Raw genomic sequence first — 20852 nt, 5'->3', positions numbered from 1 at the left:
AGGCTATCAGTCATGCACTGGGGGTGTGGCTGTTCCTCCCACTCATGAATAAGGTGGACAGCTTGAATATGCTAATGCTTCATTGGACATTTCACAGGTCATTTGCATACAGCTTTAGGACCTCATTGCTTAGGTTTACAGGCATGTGGAGGGACAATGAAGGGATAGAGGCAATGCTCTCTAATGGCAGTTTATGAAAATATATTTAGTTTAGGGGGGTTATTTTGCATGACGGGTTCTCTGTGCCAACACAACATTTTAAGCAGAAACTTATTGCTACCTGTTCTTCCTCTTTCAATCATATTGACCCACTGAGGCCACCAATACAGTTAAAAGAAGGAGGGCAAATGCAGACTCTCTTTGTAGCTTCTCTCCAGGGACTCACTGAAGAGAAGAATGTTGGGTTCAGCAGGAGGACCTCCAAAGAAATTGCACTTCTGTCAACACCTTCTCACTTTTCCCGCAGTTCCAAAAAGCCAATGAAATGTCGCTTTAAAACAGTGCTGAGAGCAGCATCTCTTAAGTTTCTTGGGACTGCAGGTGGATTTGGTCCTATTTGGTGAACTCTGACCTGGAGCGATGGTCTGAGTGCCCACAGAAATGGCTCTGAGTGCCACCTCTGACACCCGTGCCATAGGTTCGCCACCACTGCTTTATATGGTACCAGCACTACCGAGAAAAGTACTACTTTGTCTTTTTTATTTAATGTATGTATTGAGGGTCTGTCCAAATAAAGTTTTAATGTTAAAAAAACCCATCATCCCTTATTTTAAATGAAATTTACCATCAAAATCAAGCATGATAAATCAGGGACACTCATAGATCCAGGCACAGTGATTTTGGTTATTTTTTAATATTTGTTCTCCATGACCTCCTTTCTTCTAAAATGTACCGTATATACCGGCGTATAAGACGACTTTTGAAGACAGAAAAATCTTCTGTCTTCTCTGGGGTCGTCTTATACGCCGGTAATCGTCTTATACGGCGGCATGGAGAGGTCTCACGGGCTGAGCCCTCTCCATAGCCGGTAAGTCTTTGCTGCATATTGCAGCAAAGGCTTACCGGTAACACCCGCGATCGGTGCTAGCACCGATCGCGGGTGTTTGCACAGCGATGGCTGCCGGCAAAGCTGCCGGCAGCCTCAAAAAGACATCGGGGGGAAAATACTCACCGCGCTGTGCTGTCTTCAGTCACATCGGGCCACCGGAGGGTGAGTATATAAGTTTTTTTTTTTAATGCTGGGCAGTGCTGTATACTACTGGGGCAGTGCTGTATACTACTGGGGGCAGTGCTGTATACTACTGGGGGCTGTGCTGTATACTACTGGGGGCAGTGCTGTATACTACTGGGGGCAGTGCTGTATACTACTGGGGGCTGTGCTGTATACTACTGGGGGCTGTGCTGTATACTACTGGGGGCTGTGCTGTATACTACTGGGGGCAGTGCTGTATACTACTGGGGGCAGTGCTGTATACTACTGGGGGCTGTGCTGTATACTACTGGGGGCTGTGCTGTATACTACTGGGGGCAGTGCTGTATACTACTGGGGGCTGTGCTGTATACTACTGGGGGCTGTGCTGTATACTACTGGGGGCAGTGCTGTATACTACTGGGGGCTGTGCTGTATACTACTGGGGGCTGTGCTGTATACTACTGGGGGCTGTGCTGTGATGGTAATGTTGTTGTTGTATGCCTTATGTTTTTGAGCGACAGTTTTCCTGCTATATATCTGCATGTCATAAGAATTTACATTAAAAAAAGGACCATGTTAAATTCAAATCTGTTTTTTTTTAAATTTTTACCGGTGTTTTGTATGCGTTGGAAAAGGGGTAGTCTTATACGGCAAATATATCTTAAACTCTATATTTTAAACAGGAAAGTAGGGGGGTCCTCTTATACACCAGGTCGTCTTATACGCCGGAATATACGGTACTTTGAAAATTATGCTAATGATCACTAAAGGCTACTAGAGCTGTTCCCAGAGCTCCTCTATGCTGAAGATTAACAGGCTGTAAGACTGTCTCACCCTCTCCCCTGTTTCCTCAGCACTGAATATTTTTAGGAGGTGGAGAATTTAAATAGGTTTATATTATCCAAATCAATGCCCCAACCTGACCTTCTTCTTCACGAGTTGCTTCATCTGCCTATATGAGCAGAATGTGCATGTTTGCCATTGCCTGTGATTTAGGCAGTTGTAGACAAGGGTCGATAAAACTGTTTACTATTCAACTTAAGTTGAAGCTATTATTCTGATATTATGGTCTTTTCAATCTTCCAAGGAATCAAATTTTGTTTTTTTTTATTTGCCATCTATCTCTTCTAGTGAAATGCAGAAAGCAGTTCTTCCACATGAACTTTTTAACATGGGCTCTTCAATAGTAACCAGTAGTGGATCTCTGCTACACTTAGCACAGTTTGGATTTCAGTTACCTGATGATTTGGGAAAGCCTGTTCATTCTATGTATAAGGGCAAAACTACTATGGGGGTTATTTATCATTTAGTCACCTCATTGCAACAGTTCTAAGTCTGTTCACTATGTCAGATTCATAACAGTGGCATTGATCTTTTAATAAATGTTCTTATGCTGCCTGAATTTTTTTGTTTTACAAAAAGTCACAAAATGCATGAAAGTACCAGCACTTATGCCTGCAAGGGATTGAAGTGACCATTGAACTTTTTATGCAACTTTTTTGCAAAAGCCCCAAGTCATGAATCTGGCTTTGCACAGTGTTGCACTAGCATTAGTTCTGTGTTAAAGCCAGATTAAAGGACATCTACCACCAGGATGAAGGATTGTAAACCAAGCACACTGATATACTGGTGTGTGCCCGCTCTGAAAGGATCTGCTCTTCTTTTAGCATCTTATGCCCTGGTTTTTACAAATAAAGCTTTTAAAATTATGCAAATAAGCCTAATGAGCTCTAGGCTCTAAAGGTGGTATTGGAGCCTGGAGCCCCTGAGGATCATTTGCATAATTGTTATGCCTTTTTTTCTTAAAAACGAGGGCATAAGAAGCTAAAAGAAGAAGAGATCCTTCCAAAGGGGTCTCACACTTACATGTGGGTGTGCATGGTTTACAGTATTTGATCCTGATCCAGGAATAGCCCTGAGGACTTTTTTTGCACCAAAAAGCCAGTTCTTATTATGAGCATCTGTGTCTGTCTTGATACTTTCATTATTTAATGGCAGCTGCTACCTGGTACTGATCACTATAGTTACATTTGTTCTCTATTTTATATCCTTTTCTTATGTTTATAACTAGAGATGAGCGAACATACTCGTCTGAGCTTGATGCTCGTTCGAGCATTAGCGTACTCGAAACTGCTCGTTGCGCGGACGAATACTTCGCCCGCTCGAGAAAATGGCATCTCCCGCCATTGTGATTTTTGGCGGCCAATCACAAGCCAGGAGACTCTGCAATCCACCCAGCATGGCCTGATCAGTTGACCCTGGAATAGACTAGTCCCTGCCTGCGCTGCTCGCGTCATTCTGTGTCTGGATGCCGCTAGGGAGAGAGCTGCTGCTGGTCAGGGAAAGCGTTAGGGTGTTCTATTAGAATAGTGTTAGGCAGGAGTGATTCTACAAGAACCCAACAGCCCTTCTTAGGGCTACAATAACGTTTTATTTTACTTTTTTTTGGTTTGCCTGTGGCTGGGCTTGCTGCCATTAGTAGTGCAGCTAGTACCATATTGTGAGGAATTTGCAGGGAGACTTGCTACCATTGTGTTTAGCTCTTAGTGACACACATATCCACCTCAAACACCGAAGTGGGACAATTTATTAGGGGTTTGATTAGAATTAGGCAGAGTCTGCTAATTTTTTTTTTTTTACCTTTATTTCTTTTTATAGCTCAAAGTCATCTTGCAAAGCAGTGTGCTTTCAGTGTAGGCTAGAAAATAGCCATAGGAGAACCCCAACGGCTTACTTAGGCCTACAATAGCGTTATATTTTCCTTTTTTTTGTTTGCTTGTGGCTGGGCTTGCTGGCATTAGTAGTGCAGCTAGTACCATATTGTGAGGAATTTGCTGGGAGACTTGCGACCGTTGTGTTTAGCTCCTAGTGACACGCATATCCACCTCAAACACCGAAGTGGGACAATTTATTAGGGGTTTGATTAGAATTAGGCAGAGTCTGCTGATTTATTTTTTTTTACCTTTATTTCTTTTTATAGCTCAAAGTCATCTTGCAAAGCAGTGTGCTTTCAGTGTAGGCTAGAAAATAGCCATAGGAGAACCCCAACGGCTTACTTAGGCCTACAATAGCGTTATATTTTCCTTTTTTTTGTTTGCTTGTGGCTGGGCTTGCTGGCATTAGTAGTGCAGCTAGTACCATATTGTGAGGAATTTGCTGGGAGACTTGCGACCGTTGTGTTTAGCTCTTAGTGACACGCATATCCACCTCAAACACCGAAGTGGGACAATTTATAAGGGGTTTGATTATAATTAGGCAGAGTCTGCTGATTTATTTTTTTTTACCTTTATTTCTTTTTATAACTCAAAGTCATCAGGCACAGCACAAAATCCAGTTGTGTGCTGTCAGTGTAGGTTAGAAACTAGCCATAGCAATAGGATAGCATCGTTTTGTTTAAAAAAAAAAAAAAATAAATAAAAAAAAAATAAACACAAAAAATTTTTTTTTTTTTAAGTTTACACTTTAATTTGGAAAATGTTTAACCCGAGGGCTAGGGGTAGAGGACGAGGGCGTGGACATGGGCGTCCAACTACTGCAGGGGTCAGAGGCCGTGGTCCTGGGCGGGGTGAGACACCACCTGCTGATGAGGGAGCAGGGGAACGCCGCAGAGCTACACTCCCTAGGTTCATCATGTCTCAAGTTACTGGGACTCGTGGTAGAGCACTGTTGAGGCCAGAACAGTGCGAAGAGGTGATGTCGTGGATTGCGGACAATGCTTCTAGCCATTTGTCCACCAGTCAGTCTTTCACCGAAATCAGCACTCCTCCAGCTCCTCCACCTCAGCCTCCTTCCCCCCAGTCTGCCCCCTCCCAGCAAAATTTGGCATTTGAACCGGCATACTCTGAGGAACTGTTTTCTGGACCCTTCCCACAGTCACAAACCACTTGTCCGGTTGCTGCTGAGCTATTTTCCGATGCTCAGGTTTTCCACCGGTCGCAGTCTGTGGGTGATGATGACATTATTGACGTAGTGGAAGAAGTGTGTAAAGAGGTGTCGGACGATGAGGAGACACGGTTGTCAGACAGTGGTGAAGTTGTTGTCAGGGCAGGAAGTCCGAGGGGGGAGCAGACTGAGGGATCGGAGGATGATGAGGTGACAGACCCAAGCTGGGTTGATAGGCCGGGTGAACACAGTGCTTCTGAGACGGAGGCGAGTCCTATAGCAGAACAGGTTGGAAGAGGCAGTGTGGGGCCAGACGGAGAGGCAGGGCCAGAGCTGGTGCATCAGCGCCAAATGTTTCCCGTAGTCAAACTCCCGTGGCGAGGGCTAGATTTTCAGAAGTCTGGAGGTTCTTTAAAGAAACACCGGATGACCGACGGACTGTGGTGTGCAACCTGTGCCAAACCAGGATCAGCAGGGGTTCCACAACTACTAGCTTAACTACCACCAGTATGCGCAGGCATATGAATGCTAAACACCCCACTCAATGGCACCAAGCCCGTTCAACTCCGGCCGGGCACACCACTGCTCCTTCCCCTGTGTCATCTGCTAGTCAGCCCCCTGCCCAGGACCCCGGCCCAAACACCTCCCGTGCGAAAACCCCATCTTCGCCTCCACGATCCTCCACAGCATCCACCAGCGTTCAGCTCTCCATACCCCAGACGCTGGAGCGCAAAAGGAAGTATAGCGCAACCCACCCACACTCCCAAGCCCTCAACGTCCACATCTCCAAGTTGCTTAGTCTGGAGATGCTGCCCTATAGGCTGGTAGAGACCGTGGCCTTTCGAAACCTCACGGCGGCGGCCGCCCCTCGGTATTCAGTCCCCAGCCGCCACTACTTTTCCCGATGTGCCGTCCCAGCCCTGCACAAGCACGTGTCAGAGAACATCATCCGTGCCCTGACCAACGCCGTTTCTGACAAGGTCCACCTGACCACGGACAAGTGGACGAGTGCTGCCGGGCAGGGCCACTATGTATCGCTGATGGCACATTGGGTTAACTTGGTGGAGGCTGGGACCGAGTCTGACCCTGGGGCTGGTCATATACTGCCGGCGCCGAGGATTGCGGGGCCTACCTCGGTCCAGGTCTCAAAGGCCTACTATGCCTCCTCCTCCCACCCCTCCTCCACCTCCTCCTCCTCCAAATTACCATCCGTGGGCATGGCACCATCAGTCGGTAGCTCTAGGCACAGCAGCAGTGCCGTCGCTAAGCGACAGCACAGATGCTGCCACTCTCAGGGCAGCGCAGCGCCGCCTCCAACTGCCCGCTCACCGACTGTTGTGCGATGTGCCCACGAGGTGGAATTCAACATTAACCATGTTATCCAGAGTTTACCAGCAGCGCAGAATGATTGTAGACTGCCAGATGTCAACTTCCACCAGAACTGGTAGTGAGGTCAGTCAGCTTCCTCAAGTCTACAATGAGGAGTGGACGTGGATGTCTGATATCTGTCAGGTGCTGAGTAACTTTGAGGAGTCAACACAGATGGTCAGTGGCGATGCCGCCATCATCAGCCTCACCATCCCGCTGCTTGGCCTGTTGAAAAAATCTCTGGTCAGCATGAAGTCGGAAGCTTTGCGCTCGTCACAAGAGACGGGGGAAGAAGGTTCCCTTGTTGATAGCCAAAGCACCCTTAGGTCTGTTTCTCAGCGCATATCAGAGGAGGTGGAGGAGAATGAGGAGGAAGAGGAGGAGAATGTTGGCGAGACAGAAGAGGGGACCATTGTTCAGTCCTTCACTGTTCAGCGTGTATGGGCAGAAGAAGAGGAGTTGGAGGAGTTGGAGGAGGAGGAAATGGGCAGTCAGGCCAGTGAGGGAGTGCATTCTTGCACGTTGGGACTCTGGCGCATATGGCAGATTTCATGCTAGGCTGCCTATCCCGTGACCCTCGCGTTCAAAGAATTTATTCCAGCACCGATTACTGGGTATTCACTCTTCTGGACCCAAGGTACAAGCAAAATCTTTCCACTCTCATCCCTGGAGAGGAAAGGAGTGTGAGAATGCATGAATACCAGCAGGCCCTTGTGCACAAGCTGAAACAGTATTTCCCTTCTGACAGTGCTAGCGGCAGAGGGCGTACTTCTGCGGGACAAGTAGCGAGGGAGAGTAGGCGAGCAGGCAGCTTGTCCAGCACTGGTAGGGGTACGCTTTACAAGGCCTTTGACAGTTTTATGTCACCCCAGCAAGACACTGTCACCTGTCCCCAGTCTCGGCAGAGTAGGGCTGATCTTTACAGAAAGATGGTGAGGGAGTACGTAGCTGACCATACCATCGTCCTAAATGATCACACAGCTCCCTACAACTACTGGGTTTCAAAGCTGGACATGTGGCACGAACTGGCGCTGTACGTCTTGGAGGTTCTTGCCTGCCCTGCCGCCAGTGTGTTGTCCGAGCGGGTTTTCAGTGCAGCTGGTGGCATCATCACAGATAAGCGTACACGCCTGTCGACTGACAGCGCTGACAGGCTGACGCTTCTCAAGATGAATAAAGCCTGGATTTCTCAGGATTTCCATTCTCCACCAGGTGAAAGAAGCTCAACCTGAATATTGTATGCACTCCTCCTACTCATTGTCCTCCTTCTCCTCCTCTTTGTACACTAAAGCAGAGGAAACTGGCTATTTTTTGCCAGGGCCAACTGGCTCTAGCTATTGTACTCTATGTATTTAATTTTTCTGGAGGGCCACCTACCCGGTCCTCTGTTTTAAGCAATTTTTGGGAGTGCCACATACAGGCACTCAATCTATTTAATTTTTCTGGAGGACCACCTACCTGCTCCTCTGGTTTGAAAACTTTTTTGGACTGCCACATACAGGCACTCAATTTATTTAATTTTTGTGGAGGACCACCTACCTGCTCCTCTGGTTTGAAAACTTTTTTGGACTGCCACATACAGGCACTATCCAAATTAAATTGTCTCCATAGCAGCCTCCACATGTCGTCTTTTTAGCTGGCTCCACACGTTGTCTCCATTGCTACCTCCACACGTCATCGCCATAGCTGCCTCCAAAAGTCGTCCATATAGCTTCCTCCATACATGGTCTCCTTATCAAACGAACTGTGTCAGGCAGAATTTTGGGTTGTTTTCATGGATTCCACATCAAACTTGTTGACTTTGTCGCCACCCTGCTGTGTAATCCACAAAATATACTGGCAAACTTTTATCATTCACCGATATTATTTCAGCGCTTCTTGCGCATCTGTTTACATTCCCCTCACCCGCCATATCCCAAACTTATAAGAACGCTACTACACTTGATCTTATACAAAAGGTTCTTAGAAGTGCTGTTTGGGGAGTAGCCTAGAGACAGGGGCTTGGATTGGCGAAAGCTCGCCTGGCAGCGGAGCGCCAGCTCCATCTCAAGATCCAACTAACATAGTTTTAACTGCAGCACCTTTAATCTACTACTAGTTCACTGCCTCCATACATGGTCCCCTTATCAAACGAGCTGTGTCAGGCAGAATTTTGGGTTGTTTTCATGGCTTCCACATCAAACTTGTTAACTTTGTTGCCACCCTGCTGTGTTATCCACAACATATACTGGCAAACTTTTATCATTTACCGATATTATTTCAGCGCTTCTTGCGCATCTGTTTACATTATCCTCACCCGCCATATCCCAAACTTATAAGAACGCTACTACACTTGATCTTATACAAAAGGTTCTTAGAAGTGCTGTTTGGGGAGTAGCCGAGAGACAGGGGCTTGGATAGGCGAAAGCTCGTCTGGCAGCGGAGCGCCAGCTCCATCCCAAGATCCAACTAACATAGTTTTAACTGCAGCACCTTTAATCTACTACTAGTTCACTGCCTCCATACATCGTCCCCCTATCAAAGCAGCTGTGTCAGGCAGAATTTTCAGGTGTTTCACCAGATACATAGTGGAAATCGGCCCATCTGTCGCCGCCATGCTGGAGACCTGAAGTTGCAATCATAGCAGCGCAATATGGATGCCCCATACTGTCGCTCTTAATCATGGAACCATTTCCGTAAAAACAATTAAAAATAGAACCACTATGCTATTCCATTATTCCTAGGTGAAATATTCAAACGACCCGGCCTGCTTTGAAAATTATAATTTTTTCAAAGTAAACGCTTCTGGCCCCCAGGACCATTTTGGGTGGGGAGGAGCCGAGAGACAGGGGCTTGGACAGGCGAAATCTCGCCTGGCAGTGGACCGCCAGCTCCATCCCAAGATTAGGCCTCAGAGGCATCCATGCATGCTGCCCCTGCTGATTCCTGTCCATTTTGCCTATTTCTATTTTTGGAAATAGAAAATAGAAAAATTAGTATTCCCTTGAAACTTTTGGAGCTTTAGTCATCTGCCCACTTTGCGTGACTGCCTCAACCTTATGTTTTCTAAAGGGTAGAGTTCATAGTAAACTTCCACCTGAGGCTGTGCAAAAATAAGATCCATCACACCATCATCATTAAAAATACATAGCACCGTGACAGATACTTTCTTTGTTCATGTCTAAAGCATTTTTCTTGGTATGTTAGTTTGCTGCTGCCTAGATACAATAAACGCAGACTCTGTAATCTGTAAAGAAAGTCCTAATACCTGGTTAATTAAAACACAATTCGGTACAATTACCTTTGTAAATGTGGAGCCCTAGGGTAACGCACAGACAGTAACATTGAGATGTTGCTGAACAATGGATGCCAATTAACACACACTGTAATTACGTGTAGTTATGCTCATGTTACACATCTGCTGGTAAATATCAAATATGTCTTCACCTAACTCTGTCTGTCTCTCCCCATCTTTCAACAGAGACTATATCGCAGGATGGCACACAGCCGCCACAAGAGAGACTGGATTATCGACACCTTTACCCTTCAAGAAGAATTGCCAGGCACTTACCCTCAAGTAATTGGCACGGTAAGCACTACAGGATTTTCCTGTTATGAGATGGCACTAAACCAGTAATTGGCTATAATTTATAAGGAAATCTCTCAGGAAGTGATAACTTCCCGGAAGCAACCCTGTAAAGGTTAAACAAAGAAATCAATGGGCTGCCAATGTATAAAATTGGGTTGTCGGCTATGATCTTTGTAAATATTCTTTGATGTAAATGAGTCTTCAAGACCAGACAACTTCTTTAAAGCTTCATACAACTAGATCACAATGTAAAGAATGTATAGGATATTTCGTACTCATGCTCCATAAACCTGAAATATCTGTTTTCAGTTTCACATAATGGAAATACTGGTATATGTACGTGTTTATTGCCACCTGAAGATACAAAAGACCCTGGGGATAAAAAACAAAACAATATAATAATATTTCATAGCTGCAGAAAGTTCATGGCTCACTTTGATTAACTCAATGGGGCAGATTTACTTACCCGGCCCATTCGCGATCCAGCGGCGCGTTCTCGGCGCTGGATTCGGGTCCGGCCGGGATTTATGATGGTAGATCCTCCGCCGTCCACCAGGTGGCGCTGCTGCGCTGAAGTCCGCTGGAATGCCTCGAAATACACCGGCCTATCCTGGATGAAGGTGAGTGAAATTTTTGTGACACAATTTTTTTTAAAAATGCGGTGGTTTTTCCGAATCTGTCGGGTTTTCGCTCGGCCACGCCCCCCCCCCCCCGATTTCCGTTGCACGCATTCCGGCGCCGATGCGCCACAATCCGATCGCGTGCGCCAAAATCCCGGGGCAATTCAGGTACAATCAGCGCAAATTGGAAATATTCGGGTAACACGTCGGGAAAACGCAAATCGGGCCCTTAGTAGATGACCCCCAATGTTTTGCACAAACAATTGAAGAATTAGATGTTTAAGTTCTTCGCTATAACTAAGAAAGTTCCAATAAGTTTTTAGTAAATTTGCTCCGAGAGAAGTTTCATCTTTATTGGAAAGAATGCAACAGATTCTAAAATAAAAATTAACTTTTTAAATGTACTTGTGATCTGTGCCATGATTGCAGTTTATGACAAGGGAAACAAGCTCAAATATTACAAATGGAAGAAAAGCTTGTATTTTGGTGTTGTATTTTCACATAATAGGCAGCAGGTCTTAAAAGCTGGAGGTTCCATTGTGTTATTGGGAATGCAGAATGACACAAAATGCAATTTTACAACCTAATAACATTCCAACTATTAACTGCCTTATATAATTAGCCCCATCACGTAAATAAGGTTACAATCCCCTGAAAATGTTAGGAATGCCCTTGCAGGAATATTTGGATATACTTACCACATACTTGCCTTCTTTTAATTATTCTGACATTTGAATGCCCTGATAATAATCACAAATGCAAGCTTATTGCTAGCACTTGCAATTATTTTCCCCAATCCGCCACCTTCATGCCAGTGGGCCACATGTGAAAAGTCGCTGGCGGCTAAGTTTATTTCTATGCCATGAGATAAACGCTGCGCAAGACCCCGCCACATACAAAGCCAAAGCCTCTTAATCTATCGGACTGAGCAAGAGCAGCGGTAGGGGTATGAGCATGAGCATAAACCATCCCCTTAATGTTTTTCTTAAAGGAGTTGTCCCATCTAAGCAAGTTAGGATGCAGTGGGTATAAGCAAGCCAGTACTCACCGGTACTTTATTGCAGACTTCAGCGTATCAAACAGTCGATGGGTCGTTTCGTGCTGCATAGGCACTTACCCAAGCCTTTGACCAAAGTCTGCAATAAAGTAATGAATGTACCGGTGAGTACCATCTTGCTTATATTCACTGTGTCCTGGATGTCAACTTATTGGGCTAAGCACCGCTAACCTTTGGAGACTGACCTGCCCATGATTGCTGCCAGGATTCCAATTAGTGTGAGCTGGGTCCAGTAAACTTTCTATTTTTTTGACCATATCCACAGGGTAGTGCCTAACTTGCTGATCGGTGTGGGTCGCAGTAATGGGACCCACACGGATAAGGAGAAAGCCCTGTTAATCTATATGGAGCTGATGGGGATATTGGCCTTAAATAACAGGATGGCCAAACACCTTCCATCACATAATACTGTTGTCTTTTATTTGGTAGACAATACATTTTAGGTGGGACTGTTAGACCCATTAAAGCTACAACGGCAGCAGAATATGACCATGCACTTTCCATTAGCCTTGGGCCAACTCCTATCCCTACATATATGGCATTACACCTCAGACCAATATTTACAATTTTACTGGTCTCAGATCTGGAAACTTAAAGCGTTTCTATTTTTAGTACATGACCAAATTATGTAATCCTGTTTTTTATCAGTTTCAGAATAGGTTACATTTACAAATTGGTTGCCAAACACTAAATATGGGCAGCTCTAGTTGCCACATATCACAACTATAATCAAAAACTGTATTCTATGGCACATCTTAGTGGTACTTTCTCTTAGCTATATTGTAGTTCAATTTTAATTTTAGGCTTTACAATATTAGAATATTTCTGATTTTGCAACAGGAAGCCTTAATTACTAATGAGGTGTGGAATGGTGATCTACCTAAAGCTAACAGATGGTAATCTGTATCTTCATATACCATAGATTGTCTGATACACCCTAAACAGCCTACGGCCAAGCAGGCAACACCTGCTGCTTGCTGTAAAGCATCTTTCATCTTGATTCACTAGATCTCAAACTAAAAAAGGCAAAAGCAGCTAAATCAAACAACAGTTATATTACAATGTTTCAAAGCTTAGAGAACTACTTCCAATAAATTGTGTCCTCCTCACTTATTGTAAAATGGCTGCCTGTGCACAAGTAAGGGAGTTAGGTGTTCACACAAGAAGGAAGAGTAGACTGCCTTAGCCACATTATTGGTATATAGGTCAATAAAAAAAAAAAATAATATTTTTTTAATAGTTGTTGTAGATCCTGGGAGTTATTTTGTTTGCAATATTTTGGTCAGGATGGAACTTTCTTCTTTTTATGGCCAATTGGCATGAATATTGTAGGATTTTTTGCATTACTCTAAAACCACAGTGTAGGATTTATGGATTGAACTTGATGGACCAACATATTTTTTCTACTTTATTTACTATGATACTCAGGAACAGTCTGTCAGGGGAGGTAGCAAAGTAACATAATCGGGCAACCTACAGAGTGTAAAGGCAAGGAGCATCGGTTCTGAAGTCAGTAGCAAGCTGAGGTGTAAATAGAGGATATATATAAAAGTCTTTTGAAAGGTATATAAGATGCAAGCATTCAGAAGGCTTTCTTGGCCTTACCATGAAATCATAAGAATCAGCTACGAAACAGTGCACCAAATCCAAGATAAGTTTATTGCACCAACATTTCACCCTTGTGATGGCAACATTTCACGCAGGAAAATTCCTTCATTGAAAGGCATTATCTCAAAAAATTAGAATAATTAATGCAAAACACCTGCAAAGGCTTCCTAATCATTTTTAAAAGGTCCCTTAATCTGGTTCAGTAGGTGACACAAACATGGGGAAGACTGTTGACCTGACAGATGTCCAGAAGGCAGTCATTGAGACACTCCATACGGAGGGTAAGCCACAAAAGGTCATTGCTAAAGAAGCTGGCTGCTCACAAAGTGCTGTATGAAAGCTTATTAATGGGAAGTTGAGTGGAAGGAAAAAGTGAATTAAAAAAAGGTGCAGAAGCAACCGGAATTACCACAGTCTTGATAGAATTGCTAAGAAAAGACCGCTAAATAATTTGGAAGAGATTCACAATCAGTGGATTGCTGCTGGAGTCATTGCTTCAAGAGCCATCACAACCAGACATATCCAGGACATGGGCTACAAGTGTCACTTTCCATGTGTCGTCACTTTGGACCAATAGACAACTCCAGAAGTGTCTTACCTTCTGGAGTTTAAAAAGAACTGGACTGTTGCTCAGTGGACCAAGGTGTTGTTTCCAGATGGAAGTAAATCTTGCATTTCATTTGGAAATCAAGGTCTCAGAGTCTGGAGGAAGCGTGGAGAGGCCATAATCCAAGATGCTTGAGGCCTAATGTAAAGTTTCCACAATTAGTGATGGTTTGGGGTCTTGTGCTTGTTTAGGTCCACTGTGTTTTATAAAGACCATAATAAACCATTTATAAAGTCAGCGCAGCCACCTACCAGGGAATTTTAGAAAACTTCATGCTCCGCTTTTGCCAACAAGCTTTTTGGAATTTTCCTTTTTTACAGGAGGACTTGGCACTTGTCTAACTACCATTACCTTGTCTAATAACCACAGTATCTCAGTGCTTGATTGGCAGGCAATAGAGATGGGCGAATCGATTCTAATGATTCTAACTTCGGTTAGAATTTCAGCAAAAATTCGATTCGTAACGAAGCCGAAGTTTATGCTGATTCGCGGGTTTCCTCCCCCCCCCCATGTTTCTGCTAAATGGGCGCGAGAACAACGTGTTACATGGGGCAGAGAACTCTGGGAAGGAGAAAGGAACACCCTGATGACATCTGCAGACCTTTAAGCCAATCAGCGACCGGCAGGCTTATGTGATGCCACACAGCCCTATAAAACCCAGCCATTTTCTATCTCAGCACTTCACACTTCATGTTGTAGCATCCAGCTGCTGCTATTGTACTGTGCGATTCTTACTGCACTCCCTCGCTGTTCTCTAAGGGGGTTCGATATACCCCAAATAGCAGTTCTATTTAGTGACAAAATCGAATAGGAAGAAATCTGTTTGACTTTCATGCATCTGCAGTAGCGATTGGTGGACCAATCCCTGGTTGTTCTTTAAGGGGGATCTGTATACCCCAAATAGCAGTTCCATTTAGTGACAAAATCGAATAGGAAGAAATCTGTTTGACTTTCATGCATCTGCAGTAGCGGTTGGTGGACCAATCCCTGGTTGTTCTTTAAGGGGGATCTGTATACCCCAAATAGCAGTTCCATTTAGTGACAAAATCGAATAGGAAGAAAATTGTTTGACATTCATGCATCTGCAGTAGTGAGCTGTCAGTTGTGGGTTATCTGTATAAACCACATTGCAATACCTTCTGGGGGCTCTAGTTTACAGCCAGATTTATGTGTGAAATCCACATAGTTTATACAGTGATTTTCGCTGAAATAACACTGTCAGTTGTGGGGTATCTGTATAACGCACATTGCAATACCTTATTGTGGCTCTAGTTTACAGCCAGATTTACGTGTCAAATCCACGTAGTTTATACAGTGATTTTCGCTGAAATTACACTGTCAGTTGTGGTGTATCTGTATAACGCACATTGCCATACCTTATTGTGGCTCTAGTTTACAGCCATATTTACGTGTGAAATCCACATAGTTTATACAGTGATTTTCGCTGAAATTACACTGTCAGTTGTGAGGTATCTGTATAACGCACATTGCAATGCCTTTTGGGGGCTCTAGTTTACAGCCAGATTTACGTGTCAAATCCACGTAGTTTATAAACCACTATGCCAGCCGGAAAGGTGGCAGGTGGAGCAGGCAGAGGTGGCAGCACAGTAAGGGGATGTCACAGCAGGGGTGACTCTGTGAGGCCTGTCCTGTTCCTTTCTGGCAGCCAGAGAGCTACTAGGTGGTCTGGGCCCACGCCACTATTCAGCGAGGACGAAGTGTTTGAGGACAGTCAGCAGCTGATTTGCAGTGAAGAGGTGGGGCAGACTTCCGCTGCTTCCTGCAGTAGGCAGACTGTGCATACTGACACTGGTGAGGAGAGTAGCAGTGACCGGGAAACGCAAATTGACGATGATGTAGCCGATCGCACTTGGGAGCCAGGTGTAGCAGGGGATTCATCATCGTTGGGCGAAGAGAGTGTCAGCTTGTGGAGCAGACAGCAAGTCGCTACTGTGGCTGTGAATCAACAGGGTGGCAGCAGTGGGAGCACGGGAGTTAAACATCCGCGGGGTACAAATCCTGATTCGCAGGCCCAAATAAGCAGTGGCACAGGGGCTGAGCGAGGCAGCGGCAGTAGTAATCGCTCAGTGCAGAGTGTTGGCGGTAAAATTACCACCTCATCGGTGTGGCAGTTTTTTGTAAAGACACCAGAGGAGCCGAGCGTGGGTATATGTCGTATCTGCGGGCAGAAAGTGAAGCGTGGCCAGGGAGCTAACCTTGGCACCACGGCCCTGCGCCAACACTTGCAGCGTCACCATCCAATGGCCTGGGAGCAACAGCAGCAGCACCTAGTGGCACACATGCTGTTTCAGCAAGTCAAGGCTCCAGCACCTCTGCCGAAGGGAGCTGTTTGTCTTTGACATCATCTCCCGGTCCAGATGCTCCTGCTCCTCGCTACGCATGGCGCCAGCAGTTGTTGAGCGAGACGATTACAAAAAGACAACTTTATGCGTCCAGCCATCCTAAGGTGCAGAAACTGACCGTGCTCTTGTTGAAGTTGTTGGTACTGCAGTCTCTCCCTTTCCAAGTCGTGGACTCTGCACCCTTCAGAGAACTAATGGCTTGTGCCGAACCGAGGTGGAGAGTTCCAAGCCGCAATTTTTTTTCCAAAAAGGCCAGCCCTTCACCAATATGTACAACAGAAGGTGGGCCAGTCCTTGAGCTTATCAGTTTCTTCCAAGGTGCACGGTAGCGCGAACGTGTGGAGCTGTAATTATGGTCAGGGCAAGTATATGTCCTTTACGGCCCACTGGGTGAATGTGCTTCCCGCCCAGCCACACCAACAACTTCCACAAGAGACGGCGCTTTCTCCTCCACATTGTCAAACTGCTGCTCCTGCGCCAGTGTCCGCCTCCTCCTTCTCCACCACCACCTCAGCCTCCACAAGTGCTGCTCCATCATACCACATGTGCAGGGCACAGCGGTGTCACGCAGTTCTACACCTGGTTTGCCTGGGTGAACGAAGTCACACAGGGGAGGAACTGCTCCGCGTCATGCAAGAAGAAATCAATGTGTGGCTTTCTCCGCGACAACTAAAAATCGGAACCATGTTGACAGACAATGGGAGGAACATGGTGTCCGCGCTGCACCGAGGAGGGATGGTCCATGCGCCCTGCATGGCGCACGTATTTAATCTGGTAGTCTGGCAGCTCATGCGTGACACCTGCCATTTGCTCAGGCCTTTTGAAGAGGCCACATTATTTGTCAGTCGCCAGGACTGCGGGATTAATAACGTCATTCCACTGCTTCATGTCCTGGAACTCATGCTGCAAAATCTGTCTGGTCAGGGCACTGGAGAAGTGGAGACTACATCTCATGGCCACATGAGTCCGCTGGGGGATGAACTGGAGGAGGAGGACATTGGAGCACAAGCAGAGTCTGGTGCAATTTGTGGTTTTTCTACTCAGGTGACAGGAGAGGAGGAGCAGGAGCATCCGGAGGAGGTAGAAGACGAGGCAGATGACCCAGAAGCACCGTGGCAGTATACTGTGGATATGGAGGCCGGGAGTCCCTCAGAGTCACTTGCGCAGATGGCCCGCAGCAAGCTGATTTGCCTACCTAGTGACAGCCGAATAGTCAACATCCGGCATAGGGATGACTTTTGGCTCTCCACCCTCTTGGACCCTTGCTACTGTTCCAAAATGGGTGACTTTTTTCCTGCTGCTGAGAGGAAGGAACAACTGGCATACTATAGAGAAATACTGAGCACACAGTTGGCCGCTGCCTATGTGCGCCATTGTCCATCCTCTGTCAGGTCTGACCCGGGGATTCCTGGCAGTCATTGCTCACGTACTACTACCACGGCTGTGGGGAGCAGGGGGGGTAGGAGCAGTAGCAGTTCCATCAACAGTCGCTTAAGTCTGGATTCCTTAATGAGCAATGTGCACAGTGAAATCCGTAAAATCCACGCCCACAAGAATACGGCACAAATGCGTTTTTTTACCAATTTCACTAGCCGCCACCAGCAGCAGGACATGAAGCAGACCCTGCACCAGCAGGTAGTGGCCTACTTGGACAGCACTTTACCACCTGAGGTAGAGGATCCCAAGGACTACTGGGCAGCCAAACTTGATGCATGGATAGACTGACCTTTGTCAACATGAATCAGGCTTGGATCGGTCAGGATTTCAACTCACCAATGCCTAATGCATCAGATTAGATTAGCCATGACGCCTCCTCCAAACGTTGAGAAATGAGTCGGGGTTCTAACTACCCGCCTCAGCTACTATTCTGATGCTGCCACCCGCCTGATGCCACACATCTGCTGCTAGTTGCACCATTTGCGGGCCGAGCCCTCTCCATAGCCGGTAAGTCTTTGCTGCATATTGCAGCAAAGGCTTAATGGTAACACCCGCAATCGGTGCCGGCACCGATCGCGGGTGTTTTACTGCTGATCGCCGCAGGCGTGGGCGCCACCATCTTTCTGAGGATCGTCGCTCCCAGTGACGTCATTGGGCAGTGGCGATCCGTTGCCATGGTAGCTTCAGGTCTCACGAAGACCTGAAGCTATTTCAGGTTAACCCATTCATTACAATGTGCTATCAGCACATTGTAATGTATAAGTAGTAAAATTCCCCATACTGTAGTATGGCAGTATATGATAGGATCGTACAGACACCCTAGGGTTAAAGTACCCTAAGGAGTCTGAAAAATAGTAAAAATAAAAATAAAAAAAGTAAAAAAAAAATTATAATAAAAAAACCTTAAAATTCAAATCACCCCCCTTTCCCTAGAATTGATATAAATAAACAGTAAAAAGTATAAACACATTAGGTATCGCTGCGTCCAAAAATGGCTGATCTATCAAAATATGATAACAGTTTTTCACTGCGTTTAACCACGTAACGGAAAATCGCGCCCAAATTTAAAAAAAATTAAAAAATTCTATAAAAAGTGATCAAAAGGTCGTACAGTCCTAAAAATGATAACATTGTAAACGTCATCAAAGTCCGCAAAAAACGGCACCACCCACAGCTCTATACACCAAAGTATGAAAAAGTTATTAGCGCCAGAAATAGCAAAATCCCCCAAAAAATTTTTGTACAGGAGGTTTTAATTTTTTTAAATGTATGAAATCATTATAAAACCTATACAAATTTGGTATCCCCGTAATCGTACCGACCCAAAAAATAAAGTAGACATGTCATTTTGGGTGCACAGTGAAATCCGTAAAATCCAAGCCCACAAGAATACAGCACAAATGCGTTTTTTTACCAATTTCACTACATTTGGAATTTTTTTCCCGCTTCCCAGTACACGGCATGGAATATTAAATACCACCGTTTTGAAGTGTAATTTGTTACGCAGAAAATAAGCCATCACACAGCTCTGTACATGAAAAAATAAAAAAGTTACAGATTTTTGAATGTGGGGAGTGAAAAATGAAAACGCAAAAACGAAAAAGGGCTGCAGCGGGAATGGGTTAATAATGATGTTTTAGATGAATCACATCGATCAATGGCCCACATTTGAAAAAGGCTGTGTCCCAGTTTTCGGTCAGACTTTACACATTCTTTTATGTGCAAACTGCTTGCACAGGTATATAAGAAGGGCCACATTTGTATTGCATGCAACCGTTTTGTGTCACAGCTGCACTATTCTTCATGTGACGCAAATTTCTGCAGTGAAATGGGCGTTGATGTACTCAGCTGGACCGTGCCCCACATTTATCATGCAAAGTCCAACAGAATTGTGTTGCATGCCCTATGTTAAAGATGCACCAAAAAGTGTTGCACTCTGTCGGGGCAGTGCAGGGTTTGCCAGATTCATGAAGAACATGCGCCAGAAATCCTGAATCTGGTGCCTTCTGAACACATAGTCAAATTTTCACAGTTTTTTGTAAATGTGGGCCAGTGTGGCTAAAAGGGAATCTGTCACCAGGAGACCCATCTTTAGCATTCCCCCAGTCCTCACAGAGCATAGTACATACACTGCCAAAGTGTTTTTGTATAAAAAATAGGTTTTACAGAAAAAAAAAGATATGTTATACTGTACCTTTCATTAGCATCTGCTGGGTGAATAACCACTTGCCCCCTGGGAGTGGCTGAAAGGAGCAGTTTCTCCCTCACCATTGGGATACCGCTCCTCCATGTGTCCTTTTCAAATATATGAATAACTCCCCTTACTCGGGATTGGCTGTAGAGGAGCAGGGGGCGTCGCTACTAAGCTAAGTGATGGGTGTTTTTATATATTTGAAAAGGACACATGGAGAAGCTGTTTCCCAAGGGTGGGGGGGGGACTGCTCCTTTCCAGCCACTCCCAGGGGACGAGTGCCTAGTCACACAGCAGATGCTCATGAAAGGTACAATATAACATATCTTTTTTTCTGTAAAACCTATTTTTTATACAAAAACACTTTGGCAGTATATGTACTATGCTCTGTGGGGACTGGGGGAGTGCTAAAAATGGGTCTCCTGGTGACAAGTTCCCTTTAAATGTGTTGCACCTATGCTCTTTAGTACAAGTCATAAAAATGTCAAAATGTTTTAAAAAATACACTAGTATACTGCAGATATGTTACATATATAATAATGATGAACAGAATTTTTGAACAAATTAGAAATTCTCTTGCATTATATATATACACTCACCGGCCACTTTATTAGGTACACCATGCTAGTAACGCGTTGGACCCCCTTTTGCCTTCAGAACTGCCTCAATTCTTCGGGGCATAGATTCAACAAGGTGCTGGAAGCATTCCTCAGAGATTTTGGTCCATATTGACATGATGGCATCACACAGTTGCCGCAGATTTGTCGGCTGCACATCCATGATGCGAATCTCCCGTTCCACCACATCCCAAAGATGCTCTATTGGATTGAGATCTGGTGACTGTGGAGGCCATTTGAGTACAGTGAACTCATTGTCATGTTCAAGAAACCAGTCCGACATGACTCCAGCTTTATGACATGGTGCATTCTCCTGCTGAAAGTAGCCATCAAATGTTGGGT

The 20852-nt window shown here is 45.2% G+C and overlaps 1 protein-coding gene across 3 annotated transcripts in view; it reads left to right on the top strand.

Annotated features, from left to right (window-relative positions):
- Nucleotides 1-20852, top strand: part of LOC140064272 (cadherin-like protein 26) — an 87638-nt gene that overhangs the window by 12451 nt on the left and 54335 nt on the right. For all 3 annotated transcript variants that reach the window (XM_072110993.1, XM_072110991.1, XM_072110992.1), the window contains exon 3: nt 9903-10010. In XM_072110993.1, the coding sequence (XP_071967094.1) occupies nt 9903-10010 (108 nt within the window). The remainder of the gene's footprint in view (nt 1-9902; nt 10011-20852) is intronic.

The sequence above is a fragment of the Engystomops pustulosus genome, chromosome 6, assembly GCF_040894005.1.
Source record: "Engystomops pustulosus chromosome 6, aEngPut4.maternal, whole genome shotgun sequence".
Lineage (NCBI taxonomy): Eukaryota > Metazoa > Chordata > Amphibia > Anura > Leptodactylidae > Engystomops > Engystomops pustulosus.
This window is presented reverse-complemented; position numbering and strand designations above follow the sequence as displayed.